Consider the following 22,481-nt stretch of genomic DNA (forward strand, 5'->3'; position numbering starts at 1 on the left):
AATATTTGGTAATTTGTCCAATCCGGTTGAAGCCTGTTTAAATGCAGAATTGTTCATTTTCATTTCTGCATACTGCACTAGAAATATTATATGTAAGTGTGAGAAATCTGGGAAATCAGTTTGTAATTTTCTTTTGTATTTTGTATCATGTAAATGCATACTTTGACATATCAAACTTCAGTTCACTAGTTAGTTATCAATGGACCCACTTTTTGTTGTGCATAAGGTTTTCATATTAAAAAAAAAAAAAGCAAATCTCGCTGATTGTTTATGCTGTTTAACAGTCAAAATGAAGGATGCTGTGAACCATGTATAAGATTGTCATTATTTTTTCTGCAGGGGAATGCTAACATAGTCCGAGAGGTTGACGTAGAGAAGGTGTCAGTGTTTGACAACCCGTACGTTGATGCGATAAGGACTTTATGGAATGACCCAGGTATCCAGGAGTGTTATGACAGACGGAGGGAATACCAGCTCTCAGATTCAGCCAAATAGTAAGTAATCCCTTTTTTTCAGAAATTAGTTATTCACTGCAGAATATAGATATTGAAGTTACAGATAAGCAGATGTGGGTTATCTAATGGTGACTTTTTTTGTTTCTACTAAAATGTACTACTTCTGTAGCCCTCGCTTGGTGGCCGATTTTTAGTAAACATTTCCTGGACTTTGGAAGGTCCATGGTTAACAAAAAAAAAAAAAAAAAAAAAAAAAAATAAATAAATCTTGCATTTTTTTTTTTTTATTTATATTTTATTTTTATTTAAAAAAAAAAAAAAAAAGTTTTAACAAATAACCAGTTTTCACAAATGGGAAACTGCATACAAATAAGGTATACAGTTCATAATGTTACTAACTTATTCACTTTCTACACAATTAAGACATAAAAGCATAACAAACTGTATTGTATGAAGAAATACATTCTTAATTTTAATAGGGAAATACTATAAATATTTTTTTATCTAAAATAGATTACTTTTTGTTCCATATCTGCTTTTCATTTTAGGGATCTGTGGTTACAGATTTTATTTAGTTAAATGATTTGATAAAATGTTGGCTTGTGGATTCTATCATCAGTTTCAAGTAATTTTATTAAATGTCCTCTGTCAAGAGAGGTTGGATTAAGACAGGGGTTTTCGGGGATATGTTCAGGATCAACACAGCAGCTCGAGCCTCTAACTAAAAGTTAACAAACCAGATTATGCGCGCATGCATAGTGATCTCTATGGAAAGTCATTTGGATCAAAAACATGCTGTGCTCCTTTAGAACGAGTCACAATCTCATGGGACAGAAAGGCAAGCACGTCATTCTCAAATGCCCTGCTTAAACAGTGCCCATCATGCTGAAAATGTTGTGTACTAACTTTTATATAGAGTGTGTATGTGTATCTGTACTCTCTCTTTTTTTTTTTTTTTTTAATTTCAGTTTGTTTGCTTGTGCAGCTACAAAAAGGCACAAGTGAACTTCATGTTATTACTTTATCAAAACGTGTCTATGGCCACTGTTTACTGTGGAAAAACAGCAATAGCAATAAATGAAGAAAAAGCTTAAAAATAAATAAAATGTAGTTTCAACTTTATGTACTATTTATTTTGGGAATAAACAAACCAGTGCTTAACTTGAACTGCCATTTGGCATCCTTTGTTTTGTAGTTAATTCACTGGGGTAAAGGCCTGCACAACGTGTACTGTACTCCTGAAATATGTTTTACTTTCAATCAGTCATTATTTTATATGGAGCCTTTCATAGTGGACCACCATCACAAAGCGCTTTAGCGTTTTACGTAGTGTAACGTCTTGTAAAATAAAAGAGCGCACACATAAGGACCACACCCTCTGCCCCTGTTTCTATGCTGTCTGTACCTGCGTTCTGAGCAATATAATGGCTTTTATTACTTTTTGAAAATGAACGACTATCCAAACGAATATTTAAATTATGAGCAAATATCGGAACGTGATAATACCGTGTTCATCCCAGCACTAATTTAAATTGCACTATAACTCTGATTGTGTTTATGTACTGCATAATCCTTTACATTATTTTGACTGTGACACGGTTTTCTTTCCACTACAGAACGGTAAAGCAAAATTGTGTCAGCAGACAGTGATATTAGTGTATGTTAATATTAATGCCTCCCTGAGCAACCGCAGCTCCTAGTTACACAAGCTTGTACTAATGTGATCAACGATATAATGGGATTGCAGGGGTGTGCAATTTGTATCGCTCGACACCAAGGAAAACAAGATCTGTTTGAGGGACAACAAGTTTTGCTGCTGTTCTTTGCCCGTCAGACAAGTAGTTTTTCATTTATTTATTTTTCCTATGTTCGTTCTGTTGCTAGAAAGGCACACAAATATTTTAAAAAGTGCTTACATCCCACCTGTATCACTAGTGATTGGCTAGCTGTGGAAGAAGCTGATCTTATATTGGTTACAAAGAAACCCAGAAATGGCTGCCAAGAGAGGCTAATCTTTTAAATTTTAAGGGATTACATTTTTGTATGTTAGCAAATAAATGATACAGCTTTCTTAATACATGAACCAAACATTTAAAAAAAAAAAAAAAAAATCCACCATAGTCGGTAAATATTAGTGGATTTTGTAATTTATAACATTTTGTGGTCAAGCGTGCTTGTTGGGATCTTAAAAAAACAAAAAAAGGTAAAGTTTACAGCTTAAAAGCATTTCAAGACAAACTTTCCCTGGCAAAAAAAATAATGACTTTTTTCTTTAGCTTTTATTGTTGCTAACCTAGTTGCTATTTACCATATTTACATTTATTTTTACTAGATTTGAACAGAAGCGATATTAGTTATTGGACATGCACAATCCATTGATTTATGAAACTATAAAAACATGAATATTGACAAATATGTTTATAAATGCTTATGGAATACTATAATAATAGTATATATATATATATATATATATATATCTATATATATATATATATACATACATACACACACACACAGTGCCTATAGAAAGTCTACACCCCCTTTCAAAATTTTCACCTTTTGTTGCCTTATAGCCTGGAATTAAAATGCATTCAATTTTTTTTTTTTTTTCCATTTATCTACACATCCTACCCCACAACTTCCAAGTGAAAAAAAATATTCTGGAAATTTGTAGAAAATTAATTAAAAATAAAAACTGAAATAGCTTGGTTGGATAAGTGTCCACCCCCCTTGTGATAGCAATCCTAAATTAGCTCAGGTGTAATCAATTGCCTTCAAAATCACACACCAAGTTAAGTGGCCTCCACCTGTGTTAAATTGTAGTGATTCGCGTGATTTCAGGTTAAATTCAGCAGTTCCTGTAGGTTCCCGCTGCTGGGTAGTACATTTCAAAGCAAAGATTGAACTATTAACACCAAGATGCTTTCAAAAGAACTCCGGGACAAAGTTGTTGAAAGGCACAGATCAGGGGATGGGTATAAAAAAATATAAAAGGCCTTGAATATCCCTTGGAGCACGGTCAAGACGATTATTAAGAAGTGGAAGGTGTATGGCACCACCAAGACCCTGCCTAGATCAGGCCATCCCTCCAAACTGGATGACCGAGCAAGAAGGAGACTGATCAGAGAGACTACCAAGAGGCCAATGGCAACTTTGCAAGAGCTACAGGCTTTTATGGCCAAGACTGGTTAAAGTGTGCATGTGACAACAATATCCCAAGCACTCCACAAATCTGGCCTGTATAGTACGAAGGCAAGTCCTGTTTGAAGTATGCAAAAAAAAACACTCAGGACATTCTGTAGCCATGTAGCAAAAAGTTTAGTGGTCTGACGAAACTAAAATTGAACTTTTTGGCTGAAATGCAGTGTTTGGCACAAACCCAACACAGCGCATTGCCCAAAGAACACCATCCCTACTGTGAAGCATGGTGGTGGCAGCATCATGTTATGGGGATTTTCTCATCGGCAGGGACTGGGGGACTTGTCAGGATAGAAGGGAAAATGAATTGAGCAAAGTACAGGTAAGTCCTTGAGGAAAACCTGCTGCCCTCTGCAAGAAAGCTGAAACTGGGACGGAAGTTCACCTTTCAGCATAACAACCCAAAGCACACAGCCAAAGCTACACTGGAGTGGCTAAGGAACAAAAAGGTAAATGTCCTTGAGGGTGGCCCAGTCAGAGCCAATCAAATTTGTGGCATGACTTGAAGATTGCTGTTCATGAATGCTCCCCAAGGAACTTGACTGAGCCTGAACAGTTTTGTAAAGAAGAATGGTCAAATATTGGCAAATCGAGGTGTGCAAAGTTAGTAGAGACCTATCCCAACAGGCTCACAGCTGTAATTGCTGCCAAAGATGCTTCCACCAAGTATTAACTCAGGGGGGTGGAGACTTACTCAATTATGATTTTTCAGTTTTTTGTATTTTTCATATATACATTTTTGTGTGGAGTATGGTGTGTAGATAAGTGGAAAAAAATCCTCATTTAAATGCATGAAACTCTGAGTCACTGACAAAATGTGAAAAAAGTTCAAGGGATTGTAGACTTTCTATAGGCACTATATATATATATATATATATATATATATATATATATATATATATATATATATATATATATATATATAAATAGGCTGTAAATCTTTTGTCGTGGTGATTTTGCTCAAGGCTTTAGGATAATACAATCCAAAGAGAGCATTGCAGCTTGAACGTGTTAATCAAAGCAGGCTGGAAATATTCTTTAAGCTGATTTCCATGCAGCAGATTGGATATCATAAAGCATGAGGGATTTGCCTTTCGGTGCAATGTGAGCAGGTTAAGGGATAGGAAAATGTGTCCGTAAACTTTTGACTTGTCTCATCTGTCACAGTAAATATTCCAGCCCTGTTCTTTACAGCCTTTAACATTTAGGTTTATTCAGTGTTAATAATATTTTATTATTGTGTAAGTGGATGTAATGTTGCAGTTTTAATTTGTGGTAGTTATAGTGTAGCTTACCAAATTCTCTATGAATTTAATATAGTTTATTAATAAGGGGCTTTATGAGGGGAGTTGCAGCAGAACTGAGTCACTTCAGAGGGGGTCAGTCACAAAGACGGCCGGAGTGGGTGGCGTCAGACCAGAGCCAGGAAATAAACAACAAGAGAGAGGTGGAGTTTGGTGGAGCTGAGCGAATAGTCTCGCTCAGCATTTAATGAGTGAACAGACACACAGAAAATAAACGGTTGTAACAAACAAAAACAGGACAAGGCACATTCGCCAAAATAAACAGACGAACAAAACGGACCAAACAAAACACGGTCAGCAGATATTTAACTAAGACTACTAATATTATTATTATTATTATTATTATTATTATTATTATTATTACCTCCGTCTCCAATCCCGTTCTCCACTCACCGAACACACAACCCAGAGTACGTGAAAACATGCTGCTTTTATGAAGCTGTACCGAGACTTGATTGCTAATCAATCATTCAATTGGAGTAGCGGTACAACTGCACGTGAATTAATAAAATGCAATTCCCCGTGCTCACATATTACATTTTACTTGCACGTGAAGTGCTGTGCAATCCTCATGCCTAAATACAAATACACATTTTAAACACTCTTGTTACACAAACCCGTTTATATCCCACGTACCAGTGACTATAAACCAACATTAACACACAACACAAAATACACACAGGGGCGGGCACTTTGCCACAGGTTCCCACTTAGAAAAAGTCAGAGAGCCACTGCTCTACCTTTTAGGGTAGTGAGTCTTTGGTTTTTACTGTGGCAGTCATGGGCTGGTTCAAGATACCATCTAATGCTTACAGCAAAATGTCCATTACCAAGCTGGTGACTAAGAAATTTAGTATGATACACAGTTATTTAAAACAGTGTATAGCATCTCTATTTCCTGGCCCTTGTTTTCTCAAGAGAACCTTTTTTACTCCATTGGGTTTTATTTGTATTTTTTGTAAGACCGATTAGTGCACCCACAACAGGAAGTAGACATTAGTAGAGGTATTTATCTCCAAGAAGGATTCAGTTAGTTGTGGCAAGATGGAGGCCTGCCTAGGTATCACAAACAACCGTAAGTGTAGGTCTGTCTTAATCAAACACATTTACACAAGGAAAAGGCTAGTTTGGCTAGCTCTGACTGCATGTACTGTAGGCTTTAGTACAATGACAGTTTACATCAGTAGCATCTTAAATGCACATAATCCTGTTGCAATATCTGAAAATCACCACATAAACAGAAGGCTTCGGCGTCAGTGAAGTCAGTGGCAGCCAAAAAAAAGGCAGAGTGCTTTGCCCCCTTAAACCCAGTAGCAGTAGAATCATACTGTGTTCTGACTGACAATACTTTTTATATCTTCATAACATTGTACCCCAATTTGGTTGTTAAACACATTTCTCCACTAGCCAGCAGAGAAAATAAAACAGTAGCCCATCATAGTTTATTCTAAAAAACTTAACTGGGGTTAAGTGAGGGGGGGATACAAAACAAGATTCATCATGCTGATCAACACTAATATGGTAAAGTCTACCCCCATGCAAAAGTTATTGTTGTTTAACATGCGGTATTATTATTATTATTATTATTATTATTATTATTATTATTATTATTATAACTAAAAGGCAATAACACTTTAATGTAACAAACAACAGTTTCTAAACAAAATACACAGATTTGACATAATATATGCAGAATGTTTGAATATCATCTGTGCTGTGACCCTCGCCAGGAGAAGCGGAATGATGATGGATGGATGGATGGATGAATATCATCTGTACAAATGACAATCTGTACAAAATCTATTTTTCCTGCTGGTGATGAAAATTAAAGAGCAGAGCCAGGGGCACGCCCCCATCAGATCACACTCTGCTAACTACTTTGCTTAAAAATATTTTTAAGTTGTTTAGGCAGGAGAAAGGCAGACAAAAATCATCAAGCACGTTGTAGCAGCTTTATAAATATAAATAAATGACCAACAAAATAGTTATATAGCGCTCTGTAACTATGGGGGCTGGTGACTTCTAAATCACAAGAGGTACAACTACAAACCTGTTGTTTCATCAATCTGCCATGCAAAAAAAGAAACTTCATTAATTTCTTTCTTGATCTCTTCCAGCACAGTAAAGGAAATGGATGAAATCAAGTCATTCTGTATTAAAAGTCATTCTATATATATATATATATATATATATATATATATATATATATATATATATATATATATATATATATATATATATATATATATATAAACACACACACACACACACACACATACGGCTCTGGAAAAAATTAAGAGACCACTGCAAAATTATCAGTTTCTCTGGTTTTACTATTTATAGGTATGTGTTTGGGTAAAATGAACATTTTTGTTTTATTCTATAAACTACTGACAACATTTCTCCCAAATTCCAAATAAAAATATTGTCATTTAGAGCATTTATTTGCAGAAAATGACAACTGGTCAAAATAACAAAAAAGATGCAGTGTTGTCAGACCTCGAATAATGCAAAGAAAATAAGTTCATATTCATTTTTAAAACAACACAATACTAATGTTTTAACTTAGGAAGAGTTCAGAAATCAATATTTGGTGGAATAACCCTGATTTTCAAGCACAGCTTTCATGCGTCTTGGCATGCTCTCCACCAGTCTTTCACATTGATGTTGGGTGACTTTATGCCACTCCTGGCGCAAAAATTCAAGCAGCTCGCCTTTGTTTGATGGCTAGTGACCATCCATCTTCCTCTTGATCACATTCCAGAGGTTTTCAATGGGGTTCAGGTCTGGAGATTGGGCTGGCCATGACAGGGTCTTGATCTGGTGGTCCTCCATCCACACCTTGATTGACCTGGCTGTGTGGCATGGAGCATTGTCCTGCTGGAAAAACCAATCCTCAGAGTTGGGGAACATTGTCAGAGCAGAAGGAAGCAAGTTTTCTTCCAGGACAACCTTGTACTTGGCTTGATTCATGCCCAAAGCTGCCCAATTCCAGCCTTGCTGAAGCATCCCCAGATCATCACTGATCCTCCACCACATTTCACAGTGGGTGCGAGACACTGTGGCTTGCTTCCTCTCCAGGTCTCCGTCTAACCATTAGACGACCAGGTGTTGGGCAAAGCTGAAAATTGGACTCATCTGGGGGTGCTTCAGCAAGGCTGGAATCTTTGTCTTTGTGAAGGATGAATCAAGCCAAGTACAAGGTTTTCCTGGAAGAAAACTTGCTTCCTTCTGCTCTGACCATGTTCCCCAACTCTGAGGATTGGTTTTTCCAGCAGGACAATGCTCCATGCCACACAGCCAGGTCAATCAAGGTGTGGATGGAGGACCACCAGATCAAGACCCTGTCATGGCCAGCCCAATCTCCAGACCTGAACCCCATTGAAAACCTCTGGAATGTGATCAAGAGGAAGATGGATGGTCACAAGAAGCCATCAAACAAAGCCGAGCTGCTTGAATTTTTGCGCCAGGAGTGGCATAAAGTCACCCAACATCAATGTGAAAGACTGGTGGAGAGCATGCCAAGATGCATGAAAGCTGTGCTTGAAAATCAGGGTTATTCCACCAAATATTGATTTCTCAGCTCTTCCTAAGTTAAAACATTAGTATTGTGTTGTTTAAAAATGAATATGAACTTATTTTCTTTGCATTATTCAAGGTCTGACAACACTGCATCTTTTTTGTTATTTTGACCAGTTGTCATTTTCTGCAAATAAATGCTCTAAATGACAATATTTTTATTTGGAATTTGGGAGAAATGTTGTCAGTAGTTTATAGAATAAAACAAAAATGTTCATTTTACCCAAACACATACCTATAAATAGTAAAACCAGAGAAACTGATAATTTTGCAGTGGTCTCTTAATTTTTTCTAGAGCTGTGTGTGTGTGTGTATATATATATATATATATATACTGTGTGTGTGTTTGAAACATATGTACATACACATACACCACACATATACACATACACATACACACTATATATATCCACACACACACACACACACACACACACAGTGCCTTGCAAAAGTATTCAGACCCCTGACCAGTTCTCTCATATTACTGAATTACAAATGGTACATTGAAATTTTCGTTCTGTTCGATATTTTTTTTTTAAAACACTTAAACTCAAAATCAATTATTGTAAGGTGACATTGGTTTTATGTTGGGAAATATTTTTAAGAAATACAAAACTGAAATATCTTACTTGCTTAAGTGTTCAACCCCTACACAACAATATTTGGTAGAGCCACCTTTCGCTGCAATAACAGCTTTAAGTCTTTTGGGGTAAGTATGTACCAGCTTTGCACACAGTGTCGGAGTGATTTTGGTCCATTCTTCTTGGCAGATTTTCTCCAGGTTGTTCAGGTTGGTTGGACGACGCTTGTGGACCGCAATTTTCAAATAGTGCCACAGATTCTCAATTTGATTGAGATCAGGACTTTGACTGGGCCACTGTAGGACATTTACCTTTTTGTTCTTGAGCGACTCCAATGTTGCTTTGGCCTTGCGCTTGGGATCATTGTCCTGCTGCAAGGTGAATTTTCGCCCAAGCTTCAGTTTTTTAGCGGACTGAAGCAGATTCTCTTGCAGCATTTTCCTGTATTTTGCTCCATCTATTCTTCCTTCAGTTGTAACAAGATGCCCAGTCCCTGCTGATGAAAAGCATCCCCACAGGATGATGCTGCCACCACCATACTTCACTGTAGGGATGGTGTGTCTTGAGGCATGGGCAGTGTTAGGTTTGCGCCACACATAGCGCTTTGAGTTTTGGCCAAAAAGCTCTATCTTGGTCTCATCTGACCACAAAACCTTTTCCCACATCGCAGCTGGGTCACTCTCATGCTTTCTGGCAAACTCCAGACGTGCTTTCAGATGGTACTTTTTGAGTAATGGCTTCTTTCTTGCCACCCTCCCATACAGGCCAGTGTTATGCAGAGCTCTTGATATGGTTGACTGGTGCACCATTACTCCACTCCCAGCCACTGAACTCTGTAGCTCCTTCAAAGTGATTGTTGGCCTCTTTGTGGCTTCTCTCACAAGCCTCCTTCTTGTTTGAGCGCTGAGTTTTTTCTTGGCAGTGCCTGGGTGGTGTGATGCAGCTTCCACTTCCTGATTATTGATCCAACTGTGCTCACTGGGATATCCAAACACTTGGATATTATTTTGTACCCTTTCCCTAATCTGTGCATTTGTATTACTTTATCTCTAACTTCTGTAGAATGCTCTTTGGTCTTCATTTTCCTTCAGATTCACAGCCTTACCAGTGATCCTTCAGCAGTGGGGTTTTTATCCAGAAAATGTGACAGCAACTTTAATGGTTCACAGGTGGAGGCCAATGGTAAGGTAATTGTGTCCTCGTTTGGGCAATTTTTCTTTCATCGGTGCAAACTGGGAGCTTCCACAGCACAGGGGTTGAATACTTATGCAAGCAAGATATTTCAGTTTTTTCTTTTTCTTAAAAATATTTCCCAACATAAAACCAATGTCACCTTACAATAATTGATGCTGAGTTTCAGTGTTTAAAAATAAAATATCAAACAGAACGAAATTTCAATGTACCATTTGTAATTCGGTAATATGAGAGAATTGGTCAGGGGTCTGAATACTTTTGCAAGGCACTGTGTGTATATATGTGTGTGTGTGTGTATCTATATAATATGTATGATTTTTGACATCCTAGTAAACCTTTAAAAAGGCCTGCACAAGACAAGCAGCAGCTGGGGCCAAAAAGACGATAAAACAGTGTTTAAATATATTGTGTTTTTAAAATGTTCCTACCGTTACGATGGATTTTTTTTTTTCCGGCCACATCAGCAGGGGGCGAGTTTGAGTTGCTCCTGCAATTAAAACCAAGGTTTAGACTGCGCCACCTGTCATTGCTAGTACTGTGGTAGAGTTTGCAATGGAGGCTTTTCTCTGAGGAGAAAAAAAATACTCCCTGGGCTCCTCCAATTAAAACATGTGCTCAGGTCCCGTGATCTGCTACTAATGATGCAAACAAGTACTGTAATTAATAGCAAATAGGAGTTTATAACAGTGACTAACGTTAGCAGCAGTGTGACTGCAACAGAAGATGATTCATTAAATATAGGCTAGGTAATTGTTAGTTTTAGTTATTGTATTAATTAAATTATATTCAGATGGTTGGTTATGCTTTTTTTTTTTTTTTTTTTTTTAAACAAGGACATTAGTAGATCGTGTTGCTGTGGGGCCATGAACGGGTTTAAGTTCAAAAACAACTCTAAATAAAATGTTACTGCTATTAAGAACTGGCAATAATCTGAAGCGGTGCTATTGCAAAATAACAGAATCCTGTTTTTACTTTAGAAATGTTTTTTGTTCATTAAAACTTGTCGTTCCTGTCACAAAGACGGCCGAAGTGGGCGGCGTCAGAACCAGGAAAGTAATGAAATACACAAAACACAGGACGGATGAAATGAAATGATGAAGACGCCTGTTGGCGCCGGTTTAATACAAAATAAAAAGTTTAAACAAACACGAAAAACACAGGACACGGCACTCTACGCCAAAATAAATAGACAAACAAAAAAACAGACTAAACTTAACAAAACGGTGCACGGACAGACACAGACAAACACGGTGAGCAGATACTTTCTCTCTTATTATTATTATTATTATTATTATTATTATTATTACTACTAATTTCCTCCGTCTCCAATCCCGTTCTCCGCTCACCGAACACCCCACCCCCAGTATGTGACAACGTGCATCTATATATACTATTGTGCTGGGATTCAATTACCAATTAATTATTCACTTGAATCCCAGCACGTGAATTAATAAAGTGCAATTCCCTGTGCTCACATATTACTACATTTTACTCGCACGTGAAGTGCTGTGCAATCCTCGTGCCTAAATACACATATACATTTTTAAACACTCGTGTTACACAGACCTGTTTATATCCCGTGTACCAATGTCTATACACCAACATTTAAACACACCACACGCAACACATAACAGATAATATACACAGGGGTGGGCACTTTGTTACATATACCCCCTCCTGTGCAAAGCACACATGGCCTCAATGGCCACCTCCCCCCTTAAAAGCCCAAAAGTCCCGCCCAAAGTCCTTGGCCAGGACCAGAGGCTTCCAGGGGCCCACCGGTCGTAATGCTGTCAGCGGGGTAGCATTCTCCTGCCAGGGTAGTCCTAGCAGTGGAAAGGCTGCTTGGGGTGTGGTCTCCTGACCTTCCCCCTTCTTCGGCGGCGAAACTGCTGCTGGGGTTGGCGGTCTCCAGACCTCCTCCCCCTTCTTCGTGGCCGGCAGCTCCCCTTCGTGGGGTTCCGGCCACAGTACTTCCGGCTGTGATGCGGAGCGGCGGGCAACCCCAGGCGATGCAGAGCGGCGGGCAACCCCAGGCGATGCAGAGCAACAACCCCAGGCGATGCAGAGCGGCGGGCAACCCCAGGCGATGCAGGCTGGCATCCTTGGGCGAAGCGAGGCTGGCATCCTTGGGCGAAGCGAGGCTGGCAGTCAGGACAAGCTGGGGTGCGGGTGTTGGCCCTCTTTTCGGCCACTGCAGCCGGGAGGTTCTTCCCCGTGCTTCCCTCAGCAGCCTATGCAAGGGCTGCTGAGGACCGCCAGCATCTAGTCCTGGCCCTTCTGGTGCAGGGAGAGGCAGCTCCTGCTCCTCTCCCCCTGATGGAGGTGGAGGCAGAGGAAGCTCCAGCTCCTCTCCTCGTGATGGTGGGGGAAGTGATACCAGCAGGCATTCACCCTCTGCTGGTGGGGGAAGTGATACCAGCAGGCATTCACCCTCTGCTGGTGGGGGAAGTGATACCAGCAGGCATTCACCCTCTGCTGGTGGAGGAAGTGATACCAGCAGGCATTCACCCTCTGCTGGTGGGGGAAGTGATACCAGCAGGCATTCACCCTCTGCTGGTGGGGGAAGTGATACCAGCAGGCATTCACCCTCTGCTGGTGGACAGGGACCCAGCAGGCATTCACCCTCTGCTGGTGGACAGGGACCCAGCAGGCATTCACCCTCTGCTGGTGGCGGAGGCAGAGGCAGCTCCTGCTGCTCTGCTCCTGCCGGTGGAGGTGGCGGAGGCAGAGGCAGCTCCTGCTGCTCTCCCCCTGCCGGTGGAGGTGGCGGAGGCAGAGGCAGCTCCTGCTGCTCTCCCCCTGCCGGTGGAGGTGGCGGAGGCAGAGGCAGCTCCTGCTGCTCTCCCCCTGCCGGTGGAGGTGGCGGAGGCAGAGGCAGCTCCTGCTGCTCTCCCCCTGCCGGTGGAGGTGGCGGAGGCAGAGGCAGCTCCTGCTGCTCTGCCCCTGCCGGTGGAGGTGGCGGAGGCAGAGGCAGCTCCTGCTGCTCTGCTCCTGCCCGTGGAGGTAGGAGCGGCGTGTAGTCTCCTGGTGGTGGAGGTGGGAGCGGTGTGTAGTCTCCCCTTGATACAGGGGACTGGTGCGGCTCTCCCTCACTTGCAGGGGACTGGTGCGGCTCTTCCTCCCTTGCAGGAGACTGGTGCGGCTGTGGAGACAGCGGTGGGACCTCTGCCTTCCTCTTCCCCTTTCCCCTTCTCTGCCACCTCCTCACCTTCCTCTCCTGCGGCAGTTCCTCCTCTCCTTCCTGGTAGGGGCAGCGCACCACCGGGTGCCCAAACTCCCCACAGGCAAGGCACCAGCCCTGGTCCTCCAGACCACCGAGGAACTCCTCCAGGTCCTGGCAGCCATCTCTCCAGTCCCAGCCTTCCATGTTTTATTTTTTTTTTTTTTTTTTTTGTTGTTGCTGTGGTTTCTTTTGTTTTTTTGTTAATTTTTTTTTTTTGACAAAACACCTCTCCTGGTCTGACGCTTGGAGGCGCTGTTATCCCACGCAGGACACCACGTGTCACAAAGACGGCCGAAGTGGGCGGCGTCAGAACCAGGAAAAGGAATGAAATGCACAAAACACAGGACGGATGAAATGAAATGATGAAGACGCCTGTTGGCGCCGGTTTAATACAAAATAAAAAGTTTAAACAAACACGAAAAACACAGGACACGGCACTCTACGCCAAAATAAATAGAGACAAACAAAAACAGACTAAACTTAACAAAACGGTGCACGGACAGACACTGACAAACACGGTGAGCAGATACTTTCTCATTATTATTATTATTATTATTATTATTATTATTATTATTACTACTAATTTCCTCCGTCTCCAATCCCGTTCTCTGCTCACCGAACACCCCACCCCCAGTATGTGACAACGTGCATCTATATATACTATTGTGCTGGGATTCAATTACCAATTAATTATTCACTTGAATCCCAGCACGTGAATTAATAAAGTGCAATTCCCCGTGCTCACATATTACTACATTTTACTCGCACGTGAAGTGCTGTGCAATCCTCGTGCCTAAATACACATATACATTTTTAAACATTTGTGTTACACAGACCCGTTTATATCCCGTGTACCAATGTCTATACACCAACATTTAAACACACCACACGCAACACATAACAGATAATATACACAGGGGCGGGCACTTTGTTACAGTTCCTTATTAAAATTCATTTTCAGCTTCCATAGTGAAGCTTGTTGTGTATTACTCATTCAAGCAAACCAAATAGGTATTTGCTTGAGACGTTTTTCAAGTCAAGTAAACTTATTTGTTTATAAAGAATTACAATACTTTAATCTTACTTCAAAAACATGCACCTGTATCATAAGGTAATTAAACTGTTTGCTTATACTTTCCCCGCCGTTCTGCTCACTGTCAGCCCTGGTTAAAGATAGAAGTAATGGATTTGATCCAAAGCAAGTGTAAAACGTGCCTGAATCTTAAAGTAAAAAATATAAAAATTTTAAAACTAGCAGGAAAATGTTTTGAATTTGGTTTCTTTTTTTTACAACTAAGCAATCAACTTTACAAATAACCCAAAATGAAAATGTTTAAAACAGAGTGGAGTGGAAGAAAGGCTTTATCTGGCTTCATTAGTTGGACTCGTTGCGGTTCGTTTTCTAAGCGGACTTTGCTGTTCACGCTTCACACTAAACGTACTGAACCATGCCAAGTGCAGACCAAGCCCTCTAAACGGACCCAGTGTTAACACACACACACACACACACACACACACACACACACACACACACATGTATATATATACATATATGTATATATATATATATATATATATATATATATATATATATATATATATATATATATATATATATTGTATTAATTCAATTTGGTGACGCCCTCGTATTGACGCTACAGTCGTATATCAGCTTTATAATAGAGGCCACCCTCAAATAAATGCCACCATCAATAAAGAAACATTAAGGTATTTTTTTCACCCCCTGCTAAAAAAACAAACAAAAAACAAGTAAACAACTGAACCCGCAACACTGACTCTGTACGCCCCTCAGTCGGCACGTAAATTACAAACGAATGTACGTGAACACATAGTAGGCACATTTTATTTTATGGTAGGACAGTTCTGAAAAAAAATGCAAGATAAACTGCGTACAGAACAGCAGTCCTTCTGAAGCTCTTATAGGTGGTTTTGTTTTTAGTTCAATTGTAATTCCCATACTCAAGCCCGTACAAATAAAAACAATGTGCTTGCTATCTATGAGAAGATTTAGTTTTGATTTCTCTTGCAGAGAAATTACAAACAAGCAAGATACAGTGAGAAAAAAAAACAAAGTGTGATTGTGGAAGGGTGATTGATGATTCACTGACACATGGGAGACAGAAAGGTGTACTTGCAACATCACACAGGTGTCCAGTTTTATTATTTCAGACTCTTTGGTTGGTGATTTTGTTTTAGCCTGCAGAGGGCGCTGTTGTCCATGGCCTGGTTACCAACTATGATAAGCGAGAAACATACAAGTCCAGGTGCACTCGCAGGTGCTCAAAAGAGTAAGGTGAAAGAAAAAATTAAAATAAAACACAATAACCAAACTACAAATAAAAGGTGCTGCACTCGGCAGCGTCACCCCAGCTGTCGCTGCCCGCACGGCTTGGGTCTCCACCCTACTCTGCTGCTTCCTCAGCTACCTGGCACAATATCGGGGTCTGCCCAAGGAATCCCCATTCTCTCTCTATCTTTTCTGCATCTTCTCACAGTAGTCTCGTTCTTTTCTCTGAGTTTCTGTTCCGACCACAGCCAGTACTAGCCGCGCTTTCACGGCTTCATAGGGCTGACAATTCCCCCAAGACCTTGCCTCTCAGAGAGAGGGAAAGCCACACACCCCCTTTCCCACCTCTCCGTGTCACTGCCATGACCCACAGGTGGATGTTGGATGGCTGCTGCCCTCCTCCTGCAGCACCATGAACACGCCAGCAGAGTGAGCACAACTCTCTCCCCCCCTGCTACAAGGATATGTAGTAGTTTTTTACAGAAATCAAACTGATATTCTGAGGTCATTTTTGGGGCAGAAAAATATCTACGTCACACTCTTGGATTTAACTGCTACATCAGCATTGCCCCACCCCTTAACAACCAATACACACTCCTGATTCGCTAGTACAGTACTCCCCCGACCTTCCAACTCCCACCTAACAGGCTCCGGTAACTGTCGCCGATTAATGTACTGTAGTCAACGTAGGTTAGCCACACACACTGCTACACACAGGTAGGCTACAGTATTACAGAAAATAAGCAACCGCGATACTTCTAAAATGTAATAAAATATTGCAGCATTTAAAAATCATAGTATTATTAATAAAGGTCACTCTTGTATAAAGGCCGCCCTCTAAGCGCCACCGTCCTTTTGATCAATTTAAAATAATTTGGCGCAGCAGCGTTTGAAGTAATACAGTGTTTGTGTTATATATATAAAAATTGGGCCAGTTAAAATTGTATCCAAGCCAGTAACAGGGATCTTGCCTGTGGGTTTGTGGGTGCGTGCATTCTCTGCTGAGTGACAGGAGGGAGATCGAGACAAAGGTTGAAGTTGACACATCCCGCAGGTGCGCAGGATTTATTTGCACACACACACACACACACACAGTGAGAACAGCTAATGCATGGAGGTCCCACTTGCTCACCTCTCTATACTTTATGGGAATCTACCATCCCTGAACTAATCTTTATGTATCAACACAAACCCCAACTCTGGTGGTCGGTGGTTTTGGCTTCTTATTTTGACTCCTATCCCGGTTCACCAGCACAGCGATTGGGAGATTTCCGCAACGTATTTCGGTAACTGTGTTCGGGTAGCGTGGATGATCTTCAGCCCGTTGTCCTTGGCTTTGCAGCAGCCCCGAGGTGAACAAATAGGACTTCCTTATACCTAACGCCGTGCTGGAACACACCTACCTGCTGATTGTCCACAGCTGGCAATCACACAAGCAGACAGGCTGTCCCAGGAACGTCAGGTACTTCATTAATCATTTCTAATAATTACACATATTTACGCAACACTATTTACAATATATACACAAAACCCACTCTTAGCCTACCAGTCCTATTTGTTGAGTTACAGTCACAGACCCTTACTACAACAGCTGGATGAGCTGCGTCTGGTTATAAGAACCTGCTTAGTGTGTTAAACCTGAACAGACAGGCTGTGGCAGGAACCTGGTGATGCTGATAGCTGCATGTAGGCGGCTTTTGGCTTTCTCAAGCATGTGTGGAACACGCGGGTACGAAGCACCACTGTTTGATGCAGTTATTACAACCAGGGCATGCGTTTGGTCTCACGGTGGACGAGATGCTGCAGCAGCGGTCTCACCACTTGCAGGAATCCACGAAGGAGCTGGTTCTCTTACTTCCCAAACAACCACCTCCAGTGCGCAAGCCAGCGGCAAACTGGCCCCGCAGCCAAGGTAAAGTTCAGAACCGGCCCGCGGCTGCTCTCCACGGAGGCTTTAATAACTTCCACCACCCGGCACAGGGACAAAAGCTTCAGGCCAAGCCACAAGCCAATCAGCAGCCCTAGGAGTTTGCCAAAGGACCTGGGCCCCTTTTCGGGGAACCTTCTGGAGTATTGGCATCAGTGCATCATGTACATCTGGGTGCTTACTACTGTTCAAACCGGCTACTCTGCAGTTCAAGCACTGACTCCCTCCCTTTTGGGGCGTGACTGCAACATCAGTCACAGACCCGTATGATGCCGTGGTGGTGTCTCAGAAAGTAGCAGCTCTGCTGAAAAAAGTGGCTATTGGCTACTCCCTTCAGTTGGAGGAAGGGTTCTACTGCAAGTACTTCCTAATGCCCAAGCGGGATGGTGACCTCAGACCAGTCCTCAGACAGGTCAACCTATATCTGAGCCGAAAGAGTTTAAAAATGTAACAGCTTTTAGTAAATTAGGCCAGACGATGCCCATTTCCACATCCATACAAAACCAGCGCACTGGAAGTACTTGCGGTTCGCCTTTCAGGGAACAGTGTATGAGTTCCACGTCTTGCAATTTGGCCTCTCTCTAGGCTTCTTGAAGTGCATGGAAGTTATCGTGGCCCATTAAGACTCTTGTCTCAAATCTGAGGTTTTAGTCCTAATCGCCAGGGGATTACCTTGAATTCAAGCCCTGTACCATGCCTGTGCTGTCTGTATTTTGGAAGATAATGCCCTCCAGGCGGAAAACACCTGTGGGAGGCTGGGGGTTTAACAGGTTAAAACTATATTTGCTTATTAAGGAGTTCTTTACTTAGAAAATACTAACTAGGGTTGTCGCTACACCAGAATGTAATATTAAGTTTGTGTATGTGGAGATGGTTTAAACATCTAAGTGCTGACCAAAAGCACATCCATACACAAAAGCACCTTCGCACCAAAAAAAGTATTTTACTTTTGAATTTACTGACTTTCATTGATGAAAACTAGTCCACATCTGGACACTTTTGACCAACTGTGAGGACACCTGATTTTTAATCCCATGCACAAATCATGCTTTAAAATCCTTACACTCTTTGGTAAGACCCACTGCATCCCTGATATCACTGTCAGCTGTTACAATAAAAGGAGACAATTGCAAGTTAAGATTATTGGTTAGGTTCATAAAAAAACAGTTTTAAAATGTTCTCTGTTTCAGCCTGTGTAAGAAATCAGAGGACCCAGATAGCATGTGTTTGGGTTGAAAAGGTCATTTTCTGATTTCCCCTTAAGAAACAAATCAGTGTTTTCACTCCATGTGCTGTTTTGCCTTGTTAATTTGTATGTAAATTGTGCTTGATCTGTGCTGCACATAGTCAAATGAACATGTTTAGGGTTTGCTGAGAATGATGTTGTCCATAATCTCCAAATAAAGCTAAAACTTAAATTTATCTGCATTCTGCAAACTGTTCTTGCTGTTTTCCCAGTGTAAATATGTTATAATATAATATATTATTATAATATAATATATATAATAAATATTATATAATATGTAATATTGAGGATTGGGCAGAAAAGCAGCTCATTTGTTTCTATTTTCTGTTTGAGTGACAGTGTAAACTATACTAAACAGACAACCATTTTACTTTCATTTCGTTTATTTGTGTTTTTTGTGTTTTACAGAAAAATACTGCGGTTTTAGAAAAGGATATAAGCTATTTTTACATTTCTATTAATAACTTTGTTTTAGTGCAGTAAAAGGGCACTTGTTTAATGTACTGTAGTACTGCTACAGGTTAACTTCAGCAACTTTACACAGTCATTTCAGGCAGATGTTTGCATTCACAGTGATAGAGATTACTTTTTGTTCAGTCTGTTCCTTAATGTTTATTTTTTATAAACAAATAAATTATTGGAACATTTTCTAGAAAACCAATCAAATAAAGGGCCTTGCTTTGCTCATACTCAAATTAATGTATTATTTACTTAGACATGATTGCTACATGTAGCCAGAGATTTGACATGCTATATTTATTTTTCTTAGCCTCTTGCTTAAAAAAAAAAAAAAAAGAATGCTGGTAAACTGAAAAAAATAAGCCATTGGAACAAACTATAGCAACTTCAGAAACAAATTTGATGGTGTATTTTACTAGCAGGTGGTTTTTGAAAAATATAGCTGTGTATGCAGTTATGAAGTAGCTTTGTTCTTATTTCCAGAACCTGATGAGATTAAGCTACAGTGGAGGCTATTTGTATGATTTCATAATCCTACTTTCCAAGAGAACAACAATTCTACAATTTGCAGTGATCATTTTGATCGTAATGCATTTCATTGTATCCCTTAGGATCACAATCATCACTAAATAAATTATCCAAAACTAAACTACAAATGCATGTGTTTGTTCACAATGAATGCGAAATAGGAGATCCAGGAGTGATCTTTAAATGATATTGTACAAGCTTTATTTTGCAGAAATTGATGAAGAGGATTTACTTATTAAACTTTGGCTTACACAAATACAAATTCATTTCAGGGATGGAAATAAGCCGCCGCCTTCATGGCAGTTCCAGTATAGACTAACTAAACTGAGGGGTGTTATCATGTTTATGCAGGTGTTTGTACATGTTAGCAGGTCAATTTAACCTCTGGTTGATGATGATTATGATGTCGTGCCAGACTGGGAGATGGATAGTACGTTGCTCACACTTTCCTTCAGTGGAATCATGGTGCCTCTCCTGTTGTTTTTCCTTGTCTGCAGCTACCTTAATGGCTTGGAGCGCATTGCGGAACCCAACTATCTGCCCACCCAGCAAGATGTGCTTAGAGTCAGAGTCCCAACAACAGGGATCATTGAGTACCCTTTTGACTTGCAAAGCGTTATTTTCAGGTAGACAGCCTGTTGCAGAAACCCATTCTTCATTTTGAATGTGTTTTAAGAGATACTTATGTATCCACCCAGCCATGTCAGAGCATGAAATTGTCCAGTTATGAACTTAGTGAATGTCAGTAGTCAGTAGTGTCAATTTCAATGCACTGGAACTAGTTCATGTGTTGCCATGATATTGTCCTTGGAATGCAGTGATTGTTAAATGTTAAAATGCCCTTGTTTGCTGATTCACATGCATTATCCAGTTTTACTAAATTGTGTAAAGTGCATCTGTCAAATGTGAATTCATATAAAGTCTGTTTAAGAAAAAATAAAACCCTAGCTGTTTGATACCCCAAAAGAGTGACATTTCCCTTTTTTTTTTCCAGGATGGTGGATGTTGGAGGGCAGCGATCGGAAAGAAGAAAATGGATTCACTGCTTTGAAAATGTGACGTCCATCATGTTTCTGGTTGCCCTCAGTGAGTACGATCAAGTACTCGTGGAGTCTGACAATGAGGTGGGTTGGAATGGAAACAAATCTAATTTGTTTCAGTGTATTTGAAAGAAATGGAAATTAAAGGAACATTTTTGCATGGTGAACTTTGCTCTGTGGTGTTGGGGTCATTTCAGGATCATGTCTATCATTTTGAAATTTCCTAAAGTATTCTTTGTAAACAGTGGATTAAGGAAGCGCTGCAGTAATTAGAAGTAGTCACAATTTTGTATGTTTTGAAAGTTCTGCACCTGTTCTGTTTGACGTAGTGTTGGGAGCGATGATGGAGAAGACAATTTAAACGTTGCACATTGTTGAGTTCTCACTACTGATATATCTTTTTTTTATAATCTGTGTTTGTGTGAAATTAGCCCTTATGACAGGTAATTATTTTAATCAGTGCAGTGTGTGTGTTTTATACATTATTTTAAAAGTCGGTTACCACAGATAACCCTTTTGAGTATAAATGTGTTAAACTGTGTCCTCCATTCTAGGGAAGGCATGGTTTGTTTTAGTTGCTGCCATAGGGTTTATACAGCTGTTTCTGATTTCAATTAGTTTGTACTTACATTAATAATAATAATAATAATAATAATAATAATAATAATAATAATAATAATAATAATAATATCTTTATTTTTATGTAGCGCCATTCATAGTGGACCACCATCACAAAGCTCTTTACAAAATACGAGACTAGGGTGTGTGACCTATGTATCAGTTACCAAAAGACAGATCACAAGGAGGTTAAGTGGCTTGCTAAGGGTCACACAATGAGTCAGTGGCTGAGCAAGGATTTGAACAGGGGACCTCCTGGTTACAAGCCAGTTTCACTGGACCACACAGCCTCATGGAACCTCTGTATTCTACCACAAGAGAGACATTTGCATTGTTTGTGCTAACCTACAGTAACAGTGAAGGCTCTGAAACCCGATCAGCCCGTCCAGAATTCTACTGCACTTACACGCCCACAGTAAATCCTGGCTCTGATTGCTGAAAAATCAGCTGGCATTTCACTGTCATATTGTCTTTCACAGTATTGGAGCTTTAGGATATTATATCATGTGATATTTAAGTACTTATTGCATGTTAATAATTAGTTTAACTTGTCCCCTTCTTATTCGTGATCTTTAGCAGTCTGGTATTTTGAATACATTTTTTTTATTCATTTTTCCAATTTCCTTCCAATTTGGAATGTCCATTTATTATTCAACCTGGAGAGACGAAGATGAGCCAATGACTCCACAGCCGACCTAACCCCTACCCCTCATAGCTTGGATTCAAACTGGCGATCTCCAAGCTATAGGGCGCATCCCGCACTCCGGTCAGTGCCTTTACCAGATGCACCACTCGGGAGACCCCTTTGAAGACATTCG

At 40.4% G+C, this 22,481-nt stretch overlaps 1 protein-coding gene across 2 annotated transcripts in view; it reads left to right on the forward strand.

Annotated features, from left to right (window-relative positions):
* Positions 1 to 22,481, forward strand: part of LOC121318840 (guanine nucleotide-binding protein G(q) subunit alpha) — an 82,865-nt gene that overhangs the window by 44,598 nt on the left and 15,786 nt on the right. For both annotated transcript variants that reach the window (XM_041255958.1, XM_041255948.1), the window contains exons 4-6: positions 340 to 494; positions 20,503 to 20,631; positions 21,000 to 21,129. In XM_041255958.1, coding sequence (XP_041111892.1) covers positions 340 to 494; positions 20,503 to 20,631; positions 21,000 to 21,129 — 414 coding nt within the window. The remainder of the gene's footprint in view (positions 1 to 339; positions 495 to 20,502; positions 20,632 to 20,999; positions 21,130 to 22,481) is intronic.

Source organism: Polyodon spathula, chromosome 1 (assembly GCF_017654505.1).
Source record: "Polyodon spathula isolate WHYD16114869_AA chromosome 1, ASM1765450v1, whole genome shotgun sequence".
NCBI lineage: Eukaryota > Metazoa > Chordata > Actinopteri > Acipenseriformes > Polyodontidae > Polyodon > Polyodon spathula.